Source organism: Spermophilus citellus (genome assembly GCF_964194105.1).
Source record: "Spermophilus citellus genome assembly, chromosome: 12".
Classification (NCBI taxonomy): domain Eukaryota; kingdom Metazoa; phylum Chordata; class Mammalia; order Rodentia; family Sciuridae; genus Spermophilus; species Spermophilus citellus.
This window is the reverse complement of record NC_138198.1, coordinates 10,066,017-10,086,852: the sequence shown is the minus strand read 5'-3', so window position 1 is coordinate 10,086,852 and position 20,836 is coordinate 10,066,017. Positions and strand designations below refer to the sequence as shown.

At 55.3% G+C, this 20,836-nt stretch overlaps 1 protein-coding gene across 5 annotated transcripts in view; it reads right to left on the bottom strand.

The window, feature by feature from the left end:
- Positions 1–8,311: 8,311 nt before the first annotated feature.
- The window catches only part of CDC14B (cell division cycle 14B), a 49,579-nt gene continuing 37,054 nt past the window's right edge, over positions 8,312–20,836 (bottom strand). For 2 of the 5 annotated variants that reach the window (XR_014018228.1, XR_014018229.1), the window contains exons 13-15: positions 14,219–14,335; positions 11,473–14,029; positions 10,638–11,435 (exon numbers count right to left, since the gene is read on the bottom strand). Coding sequence is in view for 3 of the 5 variants with exons in the window: in XM_081262792.1 (XP_081118918.1) it covers positions 9,570–9,606; positions 14,219–14,335 (154 nt within the window). In the remaining 2 variants the exon portion in view is untranslated. Of the gene's footprint in view, positions 9,607–10,637; positions 11,436–11,472; positions 14,030–14,218; positions 14,336–18,648; positions 18,793–20,836 lie in introns of those variants that run through there. The other 3 variants (XM_081262792.1, XM_081262793.1, XM_081262794.1) reach the window with 3 other exon arrangements.

Sequence of the window (20,836 nt, the reverse complement as noted above, 5' to 3'; positions counted from 1 at the left end):
GCGTGTGCAGACACAGTCCTTTGGTCGTTCCTGAGCCACAGAGGGGTTGTCCGCCCTGGGCACCGCCTGCTGTCTCAGTTACTGAGGGGTCTTTTGACTGATCTTTCTCTGGGGAAGACGCTGCAGGCCTGACCTACGTTAGGTCTGAGTGGACGTCAGGCCAGAATCCCCAGCTGGCGCCATGCGAGGGTAGTGTCATTACTCAGCAGGTCTGAGGTGGTCACCTTGTCACTTTGAAGATGGGCAAAACAGATCCCTTCTGAGAAAATGCCCTTTGGTGCAGTGAATGGCCTTGACAGGCCACAGCACTGGAGCTGACACTGGGCGGCTGCATCCTCAAACCCTGGAGATTCCTATGCCTCAGCGCTGCCCTGTGGTCAGGGCCAGTGGATGCCTGGCCACTTCTGCACCTGTAATGGGCTTCTGCTTGCTCCCCAGGGCTGCCTTGCTGACCGAGCGGGACGAAGGGACATGGCTTTGTGTGTGGCCTTTCTAGCTTGTGCTGGGTGTCCAGAGGACAGCAGAACAGAAGCCAAGGGCAGAGGAGGTCACTGGCTGACAGTCCAGTGTGGACCCTGTGGCTGGAAGTCCCTGCCAGGCTCCTTAGAGGGGCAGGTGAAGGGGTGTTGGCATGAGGCAGGGCACCGGGAGCGGTTTTCCAACTGGGAACTTAAACCTAGCGGGTCGACCCCACCGAGGAAAACCAGTCTGCCAGGCCCAAGGCGCTCTGGGAAAGTGGGTGTCGGGCAACTCTGAATTCTGTCCAGCCCCTGGACAATCTGATCCCGCTGAATCCCCAGCTGCAGCAGCTGCGAGAGGGGAGTAGGGTGAGGTCCCAGGGCTGCTCCTAGTGACAGAGCTGGGGCCAGGCCCTGAGCTGCCCTGAGACACTCCTAACAGGAGTGTCTGTCTCCCCAGCCCCCGGAGGAGGGTGTTCCACTCAGACTGGCTGCGACTCTGACCCACTGGCTGGGGAGAGGTGGCCTTCACCTGGAGGCTGCTGCTGGCCAGAAGTGCCTCCAGAGAAATGCACACCCACCCCAGCTGCTCTGTCACCCTGGTGACCCCCCTGCACCCAAGCCAGGCCCTCAGGCACTCTGGGCCCCTCCAGCATGGGTCTTCCACAGACCTGGGCATCTTTCCTTGAATCCGTCCCTGTGCTGCCGGCTGCTGAGGAGCTGGCCGAGGCTCAGACAGGGAAAGAAGAGAAGTGCCCTCCGAGAGAAGCAGCCCACCCCACAGTGCTCCCCGGCGGTCACCGCCTCTGCAGGGGCACATGTGCCCTATTCCTCACCCACTGCAGAGTCCCCTGGGTCTTCTGCAAGGACCACACCTTCCAGGGCCTGCTGTGTCCCCAAGTCCTCTCCAGCATGGCCGGAAGTGACCCGCTAGTGCTGTGGCTCGGGGACGGGTTGGTGTGGAAGAGGGAGTGGAGGAGAACCAGGAGTGGGATTTGGGGATTTGGGGTTTTTTTTGTACCAGGGACTGAACCCGGGGTGCTTGGCCCGAGCCCCATGCCCATCAGCCCCTCTTCTCAACACTATTTGGAGACGGGGTCTCAGTGAGTGGCTTAGGGCCTTGCTAAGTTTCTGAGGCTGGACTTGAATCCGTGATCCTCCAAGCAGGAGTATTTGAATAATAAAATTAAATAAAACCCGTGACAGTGGGGTGCTTCCTGGTGACCTCAACTTCATCCAGACACTTCCTTGGCGCCTGACCCCCAGGCTCCCACAGGCCCTCTGTCCCGACCCAGCCGTGGCGGGGCGCCCTCAGCACACAGCTGCGCCTCGAGCTCACGCCAGGTCTCGGGGCCACCGCCACCCGCCTGCTGCCCTGCACCTGTGGCAGTGGGACCGCTGGGAGACAAGCCTGTCAGGTAGCCAGCGAGGACACCATCTCCCCCACCCCTGCTGGGACCCGGGCAGCAATGGACGGGGGTGTGGGGGGGGCTGGAAAGGAGGCTGCCCCCCCCCAGTGACACACAGCGGGCACCAGGTGCAGCAGGCCCACCCTCGGGTTCTCCCTGTAGCCAGGGTGGCACTAGGCGTGACCAGGAGTGGCACAGGACACTCCCTGGACTCCTGCACAGGTGACATGCGAGGCACCTGGGAGTCGGCTCAGACGCGCTGCCCTTCCAGGGCTTCAGGGAGGTGACCACAGGCCTCAGGGCCCATGGCTCCTGCCACCCCTGCCTGTGCCATAGGCTCCCCGTGACTCTAGGTGTCAGGCACGTCCCTGAGGAAACCACACAGAACACGAGTCCCGTGGGCACAGCAGGCCTTCAGTCAGCGGAGCAGACGGCAGCCTCCTCAGTATCGTTTCTTGGCAAACATGTCCCCAGTTCAGAAGGATGACTCCAGAGTTGTGACACACAAAGCCATTTGAGAATTGGGGGACGTCTGTCATGTGAGAATGTGGTGACATCAACTTTACATAACCCCACCGAGTGCTCACATCCTGAGGCAGGGACAAATCTTTCCTCAAGAGCAGTCACCCTGCACACTGTCATGTCACGTCAACCTTGGTGTGCATGACACTCCCTGGACTTGTGTGATGCGTCAACCTTGGTGTGCATGACACTCCCTGGACTTGTGTGATGAATAACCTATGCAACCGTGCTGGGCCCTCTTGGACACTGGCTGATGCCTGTGCAGCAGAGCACCAGGGAGAAGGTTGTGGAAGTCTCTGTGGTGAGGCCAGAACCCTCAGGATGCAAACTGGGCAGAACCTGTCGTCCTGGTGGTTCTGGAAAGTGGAAGTGAACGGGACACCAGAGAACCTTCCAGTAAGAGGGAAAGGTGGACAGAAGGCCTCAGAGGTGGGAACACCCTGTGGTAAGGGGGAGGGGACTCTGTGACCGTTAGGACACACCCAGCCCTGTGAGTTGACGGAGGATCCCCGGGAGACACAGGCACCTCATGAACACTGTCCCCAGGGCCGGCAGTGCCCAGCCGGGGACGCCACAGTGGGCCTGTGGAATGCGTCCTTCAGAGACCGGCAGAGTCCTGAGGAAGCCGAGGGGCACCTCACGTAAAAGCCCCTGGACAGGGACCTCCCCACCCAGTCGTGCCCCAGGCTACCTCCAGCAGGCGGGGCTGCGGTCCCACCCAGAGAAGGAGGAGGCAGAGACGTGGTGGAGGCTGAGGCTCAGGCCTGGGGCCCAGGCTTCAATTGCAGTGGGAACCGCAGCACGGGGTCCGGGAGATGGTCTCTAGAGGTCTAGTCCCTGCGGATACCCAGCCACATTAAAAGCCGGTCCAGGAAGGTGATAGCCCGAGACAGCCAACTGTTGCTGGGAGGAGAGGGAGGGGACAATTAGAGCTGAAGGTCCCTCGGAGCCCCGTCTCAGGGAGGGCAGGTGGGGACGGGTCTCAGGCTGGCCACACTCCTGGCCACAGCAGAAGGCTCCAAGGGAGAGGGGGCCAGGGCGGCCACCAGTCAGCTCCCCTCCTGTCCTGCCCCACGATGCCAGGGGACACCGAATGGCTCCTGAGGACACGCAGCCACCCAGCCAGCACCGGGATCCCGTGTGGGCTCCAGCTGGGTGACAGCAGACCCCTCCCTCCGGGGATGACACACACCTGGGCTGCCCCACCCCGGGTGCAGGCTGTGGCAGGACAGGAAGGCAGGTGCCCCAGGGGCCCGGGGACCCTCAGTGTCCTGTGCCCTCTGTAAGTGAAGGGTCTCCTCTGCCCTTCCTCTGCCCACCGGGCTTGGGCTGGACCAGAACGGGGCAGGAAAGTCCCTCCGGCAGGGCCCGAGCACGTCTGCTGTGGCCATCGCGGCCTGGCACCGTGAATTCTCCACTTGAAGCCAACTGGCAGGTCCCAGGTGGGGACAGCGCAGCCCGTGACGTTGGCTGGGAAGGGGTGGGGGTGTCGCTCTCCACTGGCTGGGGATGTGTGGCGCCGGGTAGGCAGGGGTCCTCGACTGCCACATTTTCCAGAGTCCCACGCAGGGAACCGTCCTGCGTGGGAAGTGGCCCTGTTTCAGAGCCACTCGCCCAGGGTGGGACGGCGCTTTCCACACCATGCCACCTCCCTCTTTCCCACCCAAAACCTCTATTTAAAAAGATGGCATGTGGCCATTCTGAGACTCCGAGGGCCACAGCCAGCACCTCGGTGGCAGGCAGCCTGTCCCTACGGGGCCTCCTCACCTAGGGTTTCCGCCGTGGTCACAGTACTCGTCACCCAGGAACTCATCACGGTCATGCAGACTTGCTGGCAAAGAGATGAGGCACAGTTAGCGGGGTGGGGGCGAGGTGGCCGGTGAGCCGCAGGGTGGACCTCCTCCGTGTCCCCGGGGAGGGCGCTGGGGGAGGGGCTGGGAAGGGTTCACCCGCGAGGACCCACTTCCTCTAATAAGCTGGTGGAGACACCGAGAGGACGCCAGGGCCCTACCTTGCCTCCTCTTAGGACACAAAGTGTCCCAAACCAGATCACGAAACAGCTGAGGGTCAGGACAGCGGCACACCACTCTGGGGCCCACATCCTGCTCTCTCCACATAGAGCCTGGCAGAGTGACAATGTCACCCCACTTCAGACGGAGAGGAAGCAAGGTCAGGGAGGGGCGCGACAGGGCCCAGCCACAAGACTACCAAGTGGGCGGAGTGGGGCTTGGTGCTCAGTCTGGGCCACGCCCCATGTTCACCACTGTGTCAAACTGCGCTCCGATGCCCGGCCTGTGACCCAGAAACCTCTCCTGTCACAATTCACCCCAGGAAAGAACCAGCCTGGCCCAGGAAAGACGGACACAGGACAGATCCACACAGGGCTATCCCCAGGAAGGCGGGCAGCCACCACATGGCCAAAAGGCAGACAAGGCTGTCGTAGGACACTATGGAAAAGGGTGAGAACTCCTTCCAGGGACCCGCGAGTGCCCACAGGTGCCTGGGGAGGGGAAGAAGACAGAGCCGAGGCCAGTCGCCCTGGGCAGGCCCTTCCTGTAATCCAAACCGGACACTCACTGGCCAGTTCCACAGGTGAGCAAGGTGAGGCTCAGAGGCACACTACGGGTCCCCAAGGTGGCAGAATAGTGGCACATCCAGGACTTGCCATCTCAATAACAGAGCCTAACCAAGGGGCGCGTCCACCTGCTGACAACCCCCGGCCTGGTCTGTGCACAAACCACTCACAAGAGACTTACCTCTGCTGGATGGACGTCCCCCTTCCAGTCAAAATATTTTGTTTCTTTTAAAATAACAGCATTACGGACACACAAGGGAAAAACAGATCCGAGCCGCCACAACCTGCTACAAAATCCATCTTTGCCTGTCGTCTAAAGACAATTCCCTAAAATTCACGGCAAATTTACTTGAAGCTGTGTGCCACACAGTCAGTAGGACAGCCTGTCACCCGACATGCCTCAGGGGGCAAGCAGATAAGGAGCTCTGCACAGAGGACAGAGCCACTTGCTGCCCCACCCTGGGGAGCAAAGTGCGGGAGTCTGGAGGGGCAGGGAGACAGGTTTGCGCGATTTTCACTTTGAAAATCTGTGTCCCAGTGTGAAGCAAAGCCCAGGTCCTTGGGGAGCAGAACAGGACTCAGGAGGGTCCCAAGTTCTGACACCACCTCTATGAGGTGGGGGCTTTGGGTCTTAGGATCCTGCCCAGCGAGGGACCATGAGGGCAGTGGGGAAATGGCATCCCGGGTGACAGGTCAGGTGCGGGGGGGCTCGGGACCACTCCTGCCCAGCCCTAGAAGCTCCTATGAGGGGGGCCTCCGCTTGTGACCCACACCCCGGATGTCCCGGTCTCCTGGAAGGGGAGGGTGTGTGCAGTGACTCTGTACGGGAGCCCCCACTTGTCTTACTCCTGTGTCCCTGGAAGTCTAAGTCCCCCCAAGCCCACCCCTTGGCACCTTAAGGTCTGATTGTGTCTGGGGACGCTGCGGAAAGATGGGGCTAAGGAAACAGAGGCCACTGGGTAGCACCGAGTCCAGCCTGGCAAGGGCTTTTACAGATGAGGACAGAGAGACATCGGGGACAGGGAGGCAGAGGAGGCCCATGAGAGGGCCCAGCTAGGTGGTGGCCTCGGGACAGACCCAGCCTGCCACACCCTGATCTTGGGAGAGAGGACATTCTGGACTCCATCTTGGCTGTGGAGCTGTTTTGGTGGCCCTGACAAACCCACAAAGAAGGGGACACCTGCTTTATATTCCAACACCGCTACCCTGACAGAATGCTCAGTGAGCGAAGAAACCGGAAGCCTCTTTGGTTAATACTTTTAATTACAGGATTGTAATTGTACAATTTCCACTGTTCAGTGTTTCGTATAAAACCAGTTCCAATACACAAGATTTTCAAATGCAACAGTATGTATCAAACCACATATATATGCAAAGTTTACAGGCCATTATGAAGCTGTATCTTTAAAATACCGTCAGGAAAATAAACATTCAACCAGTTCTCTCAGCTTTAAAAAATATGATTAGAAATATACATTTTAATAAAAAAATCAAAACAATGATTGCTCAAATACTGATTAATCAGTTACATTTTAAAACTTTTAATAATCTGTACATGAGTGCACATTAGATAAAAGTCTGCAAATAATTAATATAAAACTGCAGTACTCTCTACGGGTGATAAGGAGGTAATGTCCTACACAGTATGGGCGAACTGTCCAGTCTTTTAGACACGTCCCTGGTATTTCCACTTAGAGGCGGGGGGGGGGGGAATGGAGCAGCAGCGGGGGCCTCACCAGGACATCTCAGTTGCTAAGAACTATTCGGAAAATCCCATGTTTTTAAGGTGGAAGTTTGATGAGCATTGCTTTTTAAATGCACTAAGGGAAGATAACAGGGAGAGAGCGCAGCAGCGGGGTCCTTCTAGAACACATCAGGTAAGCACACTGCTCACCTGCCACAGAGGGTCACTCTACAGAGGGGAGAAGGCTCCAGAACTCCTGGCACAGGGCACCCGGAGCACCCGGAGCACCCGCAGCCCCCGTGGCCTGCAGGCCCACACTGCGCCCCAGGGCAGGCACGAGGGCCTGGGGGGGGGGGGGGGACACTGGGAAGACCTCGGAGACAAGTCTGGGCCTGAGCCAAGAGGTAGAAAACACCCCGGGACAGGGGCAGCGGGTGGGTGGGGCAGAGGGGGGAGGTGAAAGGCTCAAGCTCGTAACCAGAAACGTCTAGAGACAAGTAAAGCTGCCACGCTGGGCGAGTAAGGCCACCTTTGAACGGGGCACGGCTCACCAGGACTCTGTCTTGGCATTTCATGGGTCTGTCCACACTTCCAGGAGCCCAGTTTTGTAGACACTCCTCCCAGGGTCTCTCCCCGACTCCTGATGATCTGAGTCAAGGGCACCTATAAATACCTGTCTCTAATTTTGCTTTCCCTGGAAGCGGGCTTGGTGTGCTTTCAAAGCTATTTAAGGCTTGCTCGCGGCTCAGCCTGGCGAGCACTGCCTCATCTTCCACAGCAACAGGGTCTTCAGCAGGACCCCCAAGTTGGAGGCCCAGAAGACGCGGGTGTTTTGTGGTTTCAGGGGGGACGGGGTTTGCGCTTATTCACAGCAGGAAAAACTTTTCGAGTGTCAGACCCAGAGACTTCTGGATCCTACCGTGTCCCCGTAAGCTTAGTAAGGTTGCTATGCGCTCCTTCTTGGGCCCTGGCCTTGCTTCTCTGGGCACCCCAAGGAATGTGTCTTCCACAGCAGCCTCAGACTCATCTCAGTGAGCTAGTGACACAGGGATGTTTGGCAAGAGCCACAGTGATAGCGATTTTAGCTGGAGAGCTGAGAGGCCGACACGAAAAGGCGACTTAGAGGAAAGCACTGTGGTCACCAAAGGCTTTGGCCCAAACCCAGCTGGCTTGCCCACACGAGGGGCCAGCTCGGTAGGAGCATGTGGGTAGATGCATGCTCATTCTGGTGCAGGAGAGCCCGATTCAGATGGGCATGTGGCTAGTTGGGGAGGAGGTGGCCCTGGCCAGGTGTCCCTGAGACACTGCAGCCCACTCCTGGCGTGCTCAGCCTGGCCTCAGCCCACGGATGCTCCTCCTCCCAGCCAGCTCCTGGGCCTGTCTGCCTCCAGGCACAGAAAGCCACTGCTTTCCTGTGACCTAGTCCCTAAGTTTAGAAGCTGGCCTGACAGGACTGGGTGTGGACATACCGGCACCCTGCCTTTCCCTCAGGGCCTGTCCAGGCCACGCTTCTCTCCAAGGCAGAAACCCTGCAGCAGGCGCAGCCACCTCTCGATGACTTCAGCCTGTCTCACGTCCCACGTCCCACTCATGGGCAAGGCCGCTCTGTGCGTGGGATCCCGCCCCCATACATTCATCTGGTTTTTGGAGGAAGGTGGCGCCCTCTCCAGACTAGCCAGGAGGAAAAGCGCTCGCTCCTCAGGGAAGGTGCTTGCAAAATGTTCTTCAATCATGGGCCCTGTTTTTTTAAGCAGCAGATAAACTGCGTGACTGCTGCGGTCACAGCCACCGGCGGTGGTGCTCCAGGAGGTGAGGGGACAAGGCACAGTTACTGTTGGACTCCCTGACCAAAGGCAGTGGTAGGGGCTCACTGCCAACTACCGAAGCCCCAAGCGACGCCTGTCAGCCGGGGGGTAGCCTCGGCCCGATGGCTGAGGAGGAAAACCCACGCGGTTCAGAAAGACTCTGAAAACCTGTTGACAGTTTTCTTTTTAAAGCCACCACAATGTGAGATGGCTGTTTCCTGGGGCAAAGCCCCACTATGTGTGTGTGCACGTGTGTGTGCATGTGTGGGGGTGTGCGTGTGAGCGTGTGCGTGCATGCGGGATTGTTTCTTCATGTCTAGAGGAAAACACTACTTTACTCTGCCTGGCTGGGCCACGCAGGAGCGCAGAGCCTTCCACTTCTTCAGTCTCTAAATGATATCGGAAAGGAAGGACCCACCATCGCCTTCCAACTCGGAAACCAGCTTCTCCTCCTGAGTCGTCTAAAGCTTCCATTCAAATTCTCTGGCAAGCCTGAGGTGGCCCAAGTACCTCGGGGTGGGACAGCGTGCGACAGTGTGCAGGTGTGGCTTTCACAGGTTCTAGTAATAAAGCACTCTTTGGTGGAAGACAAGCAGCTTGGGTACTTCACAGAGGGAACGTCACAACAGTATGTCAAAGGGAAAAGGGAGGACGGGGAACTGAACTGCATCCCGTGTGGAAAGGCCCACGCAGGTGTCTGCGGGGCCGCGGGGCAGGAGAAGACCAAGGCATCAAGGTGCACCCTCAGATGCTCCGCTCTCCTGAAGGCCAGCAGCCAAGGGGACTGTGGTCATGGGGACACAGGCCGCACACACCGGGCAGCTCTCTGGACGGCAGAGGCGGCGACTGACACCTGAGCTGGGGTTACAACAGTGTTCTGTGGTTTAACTCGAGACAATGCTAGAGAAAGGAGAGCCGGGCCCTTGGCGCCGCCGCCCGCACCCCGGGCTCAGTGGCACCAGATGCCGGTGGGTCTTTACTTCTCCGAACGAGCTTCTTGGGTGGAAAGCGGCTAAGGCGTCTGCAGTTTGTTTTGTTCTCAAAGAAATTGTGCTACGTCTTGTCGGAGTTTTGTGTTCCCAGAGTCTCCGGCACTTCTGGTCACGGGTTTTTAACTTAACGCAAGACTGTTTTAGTCCTTGACAGAGAGGGACTGGGGAGAAAGAAGAAAAAAGAAGAAGAAAAGGGTTTTACCATGAGGTTTTAAGTGTCCCAGAGGCAGTTACCAGGGACGAGGGAGGCAACGCAATGAAAGGATCGACATGCGGAGGAGAGCAGGCTTCAGGTGCGTTTGAATGACAGACGCTTTGGAAGGGACAGCACCCCACAATGACAAAGTACAGACAGAGAGGAGGAGGGCCGAGCGGAAAAGGGCTCAATTCTGAAAAAAAATTAATTTTAAAAATAAAAACAATGAATAAAAATGAACGGAGATGGGAGGGCAGGGGTGGCAGAGCGAGGTGAGTACCATACTGCCACCAAGGGCACTGGCTGCAGAGCTCTCCTTGTCCTTCCTTCCCTCTGGGGAACCCGGCTGCGAGGAAGGCGGAAAGAAGGAAAGACGAGGAGGTTACTGCAGAGGCCATCAACTGGTCCCAGGCACCACACGCCATTCCCAGCTCCGCAGGGCCCACTGGGCACATGTGTGATGGGATGGCCCAGCAGGGCAGTGGAGCACACCCAAGGACCCCGTCCTGCTTGATGACAACCCTCTTGGATCCTCACCCCCCTCTCTCCCAGCCCCACCCATGTGCCCTCGTCACTCTTCCAACTCGGTCACAACTTGCAGAGAAAAGCAAAAGCGAGAGTCACAAGAAGGCTCTCTGTCTGGAGGAGGCCTCACTCGGATGCCCCTGCTGCGTCCCCTTCCGAGAGCCCAGAGGAAAACGGTCCTGGTCACCTGGTGGAGGCAAGTGGGAAAGAGCTGGAATTTTAAAGGGCCGTGAATTCACGTTTGGAAAGATCGGAGAGAACCGGCATTTAAAACATGTGAAGAGAGAACTTCCTGGGACCCTGCAGGTCTGGGTCAACCCCAGTGGCCACAGGCAACCAGACAGGCATCCCATCTGCGACTTCTGAATCCAGATCAGCCACAGGCAGGACAGAGGGGACTTTGCAAAAGGACTGAGGAAGTCAAAGAAGCCAAGGTCACGGCTGGGGGCTGGAGAAGGATCCCCAGCATCCCTCCCCCAACCACGGGAACCACCGGGAACAAAGCAGCCCCAGGCCACGGGCAGCAAAACGGTGGTTCCCAAAGACGCCACTCGCAATGAAAGAGTCACTTGTCCAAGAGATTCCTTAGAACATGGGATGGAGAGTTAAGAAATAAGACTGCCCAAAAGAACCGACAGGGGCTTCCAGAAAGGGCGCTCAGTGGGAGAGCGGGGTGAAGACAGGACCGGAGCACCGGCCAGCAGGCCCCACAGGGGCGCGGCACACAATGCGCCTCCAGACAGCTCACGGGGAACCCAAGAACGGGAGGAACAGGCCGATTTTCCACTGCGCTTTCTAGTTCTTAAGAGAGAAATGTCAGGTGGTCCCGTGGCTCAGCCGGAAGTGGGAGGAGCAGCCCACGGATTCTGCTTTTGGATTGAGAAAGGGAACGAGGCGTCACAGAGTCTCACTGCTCTCAGTCACCAGGCCACACACCCTCTGTGTCTGCTGTGCCTGGGCCACTGCATTGCGCGTGGCTCAGGTTTAGCATGGTGTGTCCAAAGGGACACGTGACAGAATGATCACCTGCCGGACAAACATGGAGGCGTCTCTTTCCCAATAACTTAGCACAACAATCCCGTCCCCACCCGCTACCCAGTGAGCTCGCTGAACAGGTTTGGAAAAAAGTTCTCCAAGGCTGAAGACCCCCTCAGCCAACGGCCCAAATGAGGAGAGCCAATTCAGCGTGAAGTGACATCTGACAGCCCCCCCCCCCCCGCCCCGTCCTGGAGCCTGGAGGAACAGATGTGTCAAGGATCCCTGGAGCTCCTGCGCCCCAAGATGGGGTCGAGGGAGGAGGCGGGACCTGCAAGACAGAGGACCTGCACACAGGAGGGATAGCACGGCAGTCTGCCTGTGCCCGGAGGGGACCAGGGACGCAGGTGGAAAGGGTCCTGATTTTAAGATACTCTGCTGAAAGAAAAGACTTCAGCCCCGTCCCGGGACGACGTGCCGGTCTAGCCCACACTTCTCCCCGAGTCAGGCCACACAGCAGGGCCATCGTTCCCGCTCTGTTCCTGTGCCACCCTCCAACCAAAAACAAGTACTCAGGATGACCCGGCCGCGGCCCTGGCTCCAGTGCTCCCAGAAGCAGTGTGGACGCTGCACATGGTCTTTGTCTTTCTTCTGAAAACAGGTGAGGTGAACAGAGGTGAAACCCCGACCCCAGAGAGGAGGTGGCTGAACAGAACCTGAAAACCCAACTCACTCGCTGTCTTACTCCTTTGCCTCTCTAAACCGCCCCCTCTGAAAGTGCATCTCAAAATTTAAAAGAAGTCTTTCTTGGTTTTTGGCACTGCCCCAAATTCCCGGAGCCTGCTCTGGGCCAGTTCACTGCTGAGCCTGGATTACTGGGTCTGAACCCCCCACGAGGACCCCCAAGCACCCTCTGCGGAGGCTCCCTGCATCAGAAGCCCTCTCTCCTGAGCAACACGAGCACAGGCCACCCAAGTGACATCAAAAAACCTTGACACTGGTGCACGGCCCACCCTCCTTAAAGGAACACAGCAGCGCTTGGGCACGTGCAGCTCTGTGACTGGACTGTGTTCCTCCACAACCTAAAAAGGCACAACCCATAAAAATCAGAATTAAGTACCCAAGAAACGCGACACTGTGATGGAAGCCCGGTGCTTACACCTAAGGAGGATGGTGTCCATTCAGAGCATGTTGAGATTTACCATTTTAACTTCTGACGGTTTGCCTCACCTAAAAAGTGTCAGAATCAAAACACTCCCATTTCCTACCATTTAGCTTAGAAAAGTTGGAAAATAAGAAAATGAGCTGGCCTGGTGGCGCACACCCGTGATCCTGGTGGCTCTGGAGGCTGAGGCAGGAGGATCATGAGTTCAAAGCCAGCCTCAGCAGGCCCCTGTTTCTAAACAAGATATTAAAAAGGGCTGGAGATGTGGTTCAGTGGCTGAGTGCACCTGGTTCAATCTCTGGTACCAAAAAAAAGATAAAGAAGAAAAACACAGTCCCCAGCTGTTGTGTCAATCATACGTCAGAACGTTAGTGTCATGACACATCTTTCCTCTGGTCTTATTTCTCTAGACACAGAAATCCGTACATCTGCCAGTGTGGCTGTAGCTGTGCACCTCTCTTCCTACAGTATAACGTGCATACACAAAATCAGGGCAATATCTCAGGTTTTTTGGGTGTGACCCCTTTCTTTTGCTTCTGGATCATTTACTCAGGTCACTGGATTTTCTTCAAAAACATGTCCGAAGCTTTGCCCAGCATGGATCAGGCCCTAGGTTGATCCCCAGCATCACCAAAACCAAAAAGAAGTAAAAACACTACTCTCAACTCCTTTGACCTGATGGGACAGCCTGGGTCATCTCCTCTTCCCTGCTGTTACAAATGACACTCTGACATCATGCTAAGGATGGAGTACCCAAATCTGACCTTCTGTCAGCAATTCTCTAAGCCTCCTGTCAAGTGGAATTGGTCAGTGAAAACAGTGTGAATATTTGATACATTTCTCATGAAAGATTAAAAGCCCCCAAAATCATGAGTCAGTGCCCGACAATTCTCAGACACTCAAGCAGGACACTGTCACCTTCCCGTGTGCACCGAGTAAGGAGTGGACATTGATAAAGGAGCCAGCCATGAGGAAAGGCATCAGAACTGAGCCACTTCTTAGGTCACTAGCGCACACAAGTCCCAGACCAGGTCTGCTGCTCCTGGCACCCATCAGGGACCGACCAGCGCCACCAGGGAGCAGCGAAGAGAAACAGGGAGACCGTGCGGATGCGTGACCTGGACACACGAGTGCCTGGTTCTGCTTCTCCACAGGCCGCCAATGGTCTCCGGTAAGAGACCTGTGTGACCACAGCACAAAACCAGAGCCGGGCAGTGGCAAAGGGGCCCCACCTCGCATGCCTGAGACAGCTGTGACCACATTACTAACTCGTCCCTCAAAGAGAACGTGTTTTCAGAATCCTTTCAGAATTCAACATCCGCCTTTGGTCCATGATAAGTAAACAGGGACAGTGGCAAGTGGCTGGTGTGGTCCTAGGACAGGTCCACGTCCCAGTCAGGGCCTATATTTAAAGGAAGAAGTGATGAAAACTGGATCACAAATGGAGGACGCAGGAGCAGCACTGGATGTGGACCGTGGCCACGAGGACCGGCGGGCCTCGGGTCAGGAAGGGCCTCTGCACGGGCAGACACTGGCCACCAGCTGAACTGCAGCCAGTGCTCCAACAGTTGAGCTAGCAGACAGAAAGATGGTCAGTGTTCTAGCAGACGGACAGCAAGACACCTCGGAGCTGTGACAGCACTTTGGAAACTCCATTTAAAAACTCTTCAGAACCACCACATTCTCAACTCTCCACAGCCCACTTTCCAGGGGTAAGAATTTCCTGAGCCACAAAAGGAAACAAAAGCCTGCATTCAACCGCCCAGAATCTCACACGCCCCCGGTGAGTCCTCTCCCACTGCAGGGACCCTGCCCTCTGCGGTCTTCTGCCCATCTTGAGAACTAGAGCCTAAAAGAGCAATCTGGAAACCCGTGCTGGGAGCGGTTCCCAAGAACAAGATTCTTTTCTCACCTTTTAAAACTGCCTTTCCTCGCAGCAGATCGGGTGGTTCTTTTAGTAATGCCTGCACTGCCAGAAATGTCAGGTTCAGGTGTTCTACAGCTCTGAACACTGGACTGGAGAATTACTCTGAAAACAGTTGGAAAGAAATGAGATTATATTCACCGCAACGACTTTCAGACACTTTGACAGAGGAAGGCATTCGCGCCTTTAGTGCAAATTATTTTCTAGAGAATGATGAGATTGTCTATCAATACGCTTGCCAAAAAAATACCCCAAAACACATTTTAACACCAAGCCTTTTTGAGATGAAGCATCTCATTTCCCTTTGAAGGTTGAACAAAGATAACCAGGGTGCTCTGCTTTTGGAGAACAAATGCCGGGCATGATAACCGATTCCCACACCAAAGAACCCATCAAACGAATCTGTGAAGACAGACTCAGATTTCTAGTCATGGAAACAAGTCATAAACCCCAAATTCTGAAATATTTGAATATGAATTTAGGAATAGCTACACAATACTGATAACAGCTCAAAGTATATGTGATGAACACAAATCAATAATTTCCTGTAACATTTCAAAGTTTTAAGATACTTTCAAGCAAAATTTGAGTTTTGTCTGGATTGTACCTGCTTACTAAATTTCTATGTACCATTAAAATGAGAGTGAAATCATTTAAATGTCGTGAAACTTGCCTTAACTCTAAAAGACAAAACCTTCCTGCCATAGCAGACTGCCCAAGAGGCAAAGGCAAGAATCGGAAAGAAGAGCCAAGTTGATGGCCACCCAGAGCCCTGCTCACAGGGTTTGTTTTCATCTCCCTGAACTGTCACTGTGAAGATACCCAAGACTGCATCGGTACGTCCTCACTTCTGAGTTAACCACTGGAAAACTAAACAGCACTCACTCACTGATACGTATCAACGTTTACTCATCTCAAAGAGAAAACACTGACTTGGAAAAGCTTTCTCCTCTCACGTTTGAGCCTCAGGGTGAGAACTGGTCAGGACCCAGCTTGCAAAGTGAAACAGCCACTAGGACCCACCAGAGCCTCCTGGGCCTCTGCCACCACCGCGGTAGCTAACACCCAAAGCCAGGGCCTGACAGTGGCAGGATCAGCCAAACCAAAGCAAAAGCAACATTCAGTAAGATGGGAACACCTCATCGCTCAAAATAGCAGGTCTTCCTGAACACGCGCACAGTCTGGGACTGGTCTCTGCCAGGGGCCTCAAGCCCCCAGGGAAGAGGAGGCGGTCCTCCTGTGGCGGCTGCTGCCCTCGTCCACGTAAGATGTCTCAGTCCCCTGAAGCAAGCCCTCCACCTCACAGAGAAATCAAACCCTGGATAAATCAGCCGACACTTGGTCCAGCTTTCCCTAAGGTCTCGTCACTGGGAATACAGAATGATCTAACAAGACAGAAATGCCGCATGCAGGGTCACATGTGGTCAAGTTCATGAGGCACGGACTGCCTGGATTCTGAGCTCCGCTCCCGAGGACCCGGACAAGCTCATGACATTTATGGGGTACACCGTGACACGTAGCAATCGGATTAGGGCCATGGCCTCACCCTTGCCTCGCACACACGTCAAAACCCTTGCTCCAAGCTATTCTGAAATAATTACCAACCACTGTTACCACACACTGGGCTATGAACGCTACTCCTCCTGGCCAACTGCTAAAAATTCTCTCTGGTGATATAAGGTGAGGAAGAGACTCTTACCCGTCTCTGTGAAGGGTCTGACTCGGGATTCTGCATAAAGAAAAACAGCACAAGCCAGATGCAGTTCTGCACACCTGTGATCCCAGCTACTTGGGCAGCTGAGGCAGGAGGATTGCAAGTTTGAGGCCAAAACTGAAAAAGGAAAAATGAAACTCAACTGCCACTTCCTAACTCCTTCGGAGGTCCAGGTCCGGCGGGGTGGCCGCTCTCACCAGTCCCCCAAGCCACTTGTCGGGTGGAGAGAATGGGGGTCCTGCTGGCTTCTCTGAAATACCACACCTCATTGTTCCCAAATCTCAGGGATACTGATAATCAAAGGCCTAGACAACTTCCATACTGTAAAATCATTAATACGAAAAAACCACCCAAGAGCCTCTACACTGCCTGCTGAGGAAACCTGAGCTCTGACTCCTTCATCTTTACTGAAAGGTTAAACTACTCCTGAAAACAAAGCTCGGGCTCCGCTGGGAAGTATTCCTCAGGGTTAGAAAATGCCTTTAAAAAGTACTTATTTCCCTGTAAAATGTGCATAAATTGATATGAAATATTAAACTAGTAGATAACGATTTCTGTGGAATACTGAAACTAAGAAGAGCAGGGCAGACACTCAGGGTGCAGTCGCTGCACCGGGGAGACCCACCATTTGTGCTCGTACCGCGTGCTCGGCACACCTGCAGGCAGGCACCACAGTGGCAAAGCCCCCACCGCGCGCTGAAGTCTTCCAGAGGCGGCCCAGAGGTGACAGCCAGGCCAGCCGAAGGCTTTGGAGCCACATTCAGCACAGATCTTCCTCCTTCCCATCCTCCCTGAGGAGTTCCTCAGCCTCACTCCCCTCTGCCTCAGGCCACGTCCACTCTTCACTTGGCAGCATTTCTGGGCCCGAAGGACCCTCAGATGTGGGCACAGGGACACCCACACCACAAGGCACAGAGCAAAGCAAAAGGCTGAAAAGCCGCGCGTCTTGCCTGTCAGGCCAGCGAGGGTCTGGACCTCCACGGCCAGGGAAGCCCATTGAGGGCGCCACGCACCTGTCCCTGGGCAGCCCTGAGGTGGGGTCTGGAACGAGGACCCTAAGACACCTTTCCCAGGACCCGAGGCTGCCACAGGAACGGGACATGCTGCTCCGGACAGTGCTTCTCAGCCTGGCCAACCCACCAGGCCAGGCTCCTTCACCTGCCCACAGATGATGACCAGAATGGGCCTGGAGTGGTCGCCTTCCAGAGCAAAGGCCCTCTGAAACAAGCAAGGGGGAGGCAGTGACCACGTGGGTAGGACCTGCTCAGTCACTGGCACTATGGACAGCTCCTGGCTTCTGTGCACTCCCAGTTAAAAGGCCAACCTGGACACTGAGCTTGGGTGTGGGGCGCAACGGGCAGGCGTCAACGACGACCACGGGGTCCGGTGTCTCAGAGCCAGCTGGGAAAAGCCAACAGCAACAGACCCTGGGAGTGAAGTGCCCAAGCACCAACTCCCCGACTGGAGCACCGTGGCCACCTGGAAAGTCTGAAGTCAGTAAGTCAAGGAAGCGCCCAGGCTCCTGAACACGTGGACCTCAGAGCGCACTGAAAGAAGGAAGGAGACGCACCTAAAAGACCACGGACGTCAGAAACCGCCAGGGTGAAGAGACGCCAGGAGCTAAGGACACTCAAGAAAGTGCCCTAAGAAAGGACACGCAGGGGGTTTCCTTCTCATGATGCAAACAAAGAGCATAATCTGCTTCGTTTTTAAATCTTTCGTGTCCATGTGAAAACACTCACTGAGACCACAAAGCACCCGAGTTGGCGGCCATGGAATTTGACTTTGGAAGAGATCCTAGAAGGAACTCTTTGTAATTTCCAACTCCCAGCTGGGACCAGAAAGCATTTCTGAAATATGAGTGAACGAAAAAATTTTAGAAAATAAAGAATGTAGGGTGACCAGCCTCAGGGTCACAGGTCTTGATTCAGTGGTGGGGGGGGGGGGGTCTTCACTGTGGCGTCCCATCGACACTTCTCGCCACATTCTCCTGCAGAGAGCAAGTGTCTCCACTCATTTCAAGGATGAAAGGTCTCAGGAGAATGAAGACATTCTGGTTATTTTTGAGAAAGGAGAAGAACGGAGCCCAGAGACGCCGGAGGGGATGCAGACACAAGTACCCAGCCTCTTGCCTTCTATGTCCTTTAAGTCAAGGTCAACAGCTCTGCCCACTGCGCTCCCTACAGAGGAGAAGGAAGCAGATGGAAGACTCTGGAGAGCCACTGTGTGATGGCAGGGGCCAAGTCACAGGCTCCACAAGCCCACAAAACCACCCTGCTGCTGGAAGCAGACCAGAGGGAGAGAATTCTTTTTTTGCCACGTCAGTGAGGACATGCTCAAGGTACAGAGAACGAGAGGGGGGCAGCAGAGGCGACCGACTGGAACCCCCGTTATCCCCAGCGAGACGTTCCTGACAGGAAGCAGGAACAGGTGAAAATGCCTGCGTTAACAAGTGGCCATTTCAGAATATCAGGTGAGAGTTAAGTGCAACTTAGAAACAGGGCGTGTTATTTTTCAGATCCTGCGTGAAAGGAGCAGCGAAGCCCTCCCTCCTGGCCAGCAGCCCCGGCACTGGAAAGAACCTGTGGAAGAACCTGCGAATGGGGCAGACCCACCAAGCAGCAGAGCCGGCATGGAGGACAGCATGCATGGCAGAACCACGCCGCAGGCCAGCAGAGAGCCAGAGAGAAGGAACGGGACTTACAGCAGCCACCTGTCAAAGGGTCCCGCTGGCTACTGTGCTCTGAGACCCTCGAGACAGAAGAGGAGGACGGGAAGAATGTAGTCACACACAATCCACCAGACGGCCACACCACACAGGGCCGAGGTCAGCACAGCTAGGGGGCATCTGGAAAGAGGCGAAGGGAAAGACAGGTGTTCACTTGGGGACGCCACAGTCGTCACGTAGGAAATAAACAAATTAATCCATCGAGCCTCCTGGGAACCACAGACACCCTGACCGGGCAGGAGCAGCAAATGGGACGAAAAGGGCCAAACGGATTTTAACCTTCTGCATGGAGGAAGAGACATCGTCTTCAGCAAAACAGATTCGACACCTGGAAACTGTTGGAGAAAAGGAGGGGCTGCAGGGAACCCAACTCTGCGGGCAGGGCATGCTCCCCAACCGGCTGGCGAGCTCAGGGTGGGCGCCCTGCCCGCTGTCCACCTGAGGCAGAGCTGCCCTCGGCCCTGACCAGAGGCTCGGGCAAATCTAAGCTCATTTTAGAATCAGGGTAAGCAACAGGGACAGGCTACTGCAACTGGCTAAATGCTGCGCTTTGAAAATGCACCACTACACATTCTACCTCTCACAGAACAAAAGGTCAGACTCAGTCTCTAGTTAAGTAACCGCCCACACTGACGTAACTTCACGATCCTAGACCGCTCACAGTTAAATGCACAATAAAGCGGACCACAGCGGTGGGAGGTGGGCCTAGACTACCTGACCAGCTCACAGGAGGCACAGCTGCCGATGGACACAGCTCTGATGCCCACTCATCCAGGAGTTCGGGCAAACTGCACAGGGGCAGCTGGGCCCCGAGCCACACCCCACCCAGGGCAGCAGACAGCACACTGTATGCTCTGGTCTGTCTCCCCATGCAGGCCAGGTTGGCTTGCGCTGGCTGCTTCCTGGTCCACAGGTCCTGGGAACCTCCTCACACTTGGAAGGACAGTAGCTCCCTCCAATAGAGCACTTCCAAAGGGTCCCCTGGACACACATGTGACCAGACACAAAGGGTTCTATGGAGTATGTGCGATGTGCAGAGAACTGGGCTGAGTGAGTCAGAAGTGCCTGGCTGGCCTCACTGGCCACCTCTTCTCTTGACCTTGTCATCGTGGTCATTAAAAGCTCTGTGCCAAGGAAGGGGACCATAGTAAACGGAGAACCTAAAATAAAACCTAACTTGTCCCAAGTCATACTTACGTCATTTTGTTGGCACTTCCTGCAAAACAGTGAATCTAATAATCAAGGGTTAAGATGACATAAGACCACATTAGCATACAGACAGAACACCTGGGAACACTGGAGACCCCACCCATCCCCACCTGCACCTGCAGCTGTTACCCTGAAACCCTGGCAAACCCCGCGGCATATGGAAAGCCAAGCAGCCTGGCTGAGTTTTAAAAGCCACCCCCTCAATCACCACAGAGAAGCTACTGGCCAGCAGATCAATGTCCTGCTGCGTGATTTCTATCTCCACCGAAGTCATGTCTGGGACAGGTTCTGATGCAGCTGCCCGTTTACCATTGCTAGTAACCTCGCTGCTCCCCAGATATGGACCTCTCGAAAGGAAACATCAAAGGAATGGTATTTGACATGCTTTCTCCTGCAGTCCCCAAGCGTTCCTTCCTGCAGGTATTTCCACATGACTAAGGACCAGTACCCAGGCAAAGTGACTCCCTGGCACAAACAGTTGAGTCAAGCCCAGACTGGGGGACAGCGTTTGAATTTAGATTTCTCTACCCAGGCTGCGGCTCGACATTGGGGTGGGGTGGGGCATTTCTAAAATATCAACAAAGACCTGGGAGGGAAAAAAGGTAAGAAAGCTAACCTCTCCTAGGGCCGGAAGGGTCACAAACAGAGCAAAAGATGTTGATGAGAAGTGCAAAAGGGTCTGAGAAGTGGAGGAGGGCAAACCAAAAGGCAGTAAAGGGCCAGGAAGGTGATTCACTTTGTCATTTAAAAGCCCCCAGGGACTTTACACTAATTAAGAGATTAAAGGGAAAAAACAAAATGCTCAAATTTTTCTAAAGCGTGGACTACAAATTTGTGAACTTCTAAGCCGGGAGGGGAGGAGTGGGTCTGGTCTGGTCTGCAGGTCCCAGTTACAAGGCAGACCCCCAGCAGCACCAGCTCTGCCTGGGTGGGTTTGCTCTTACCATTGCACCAG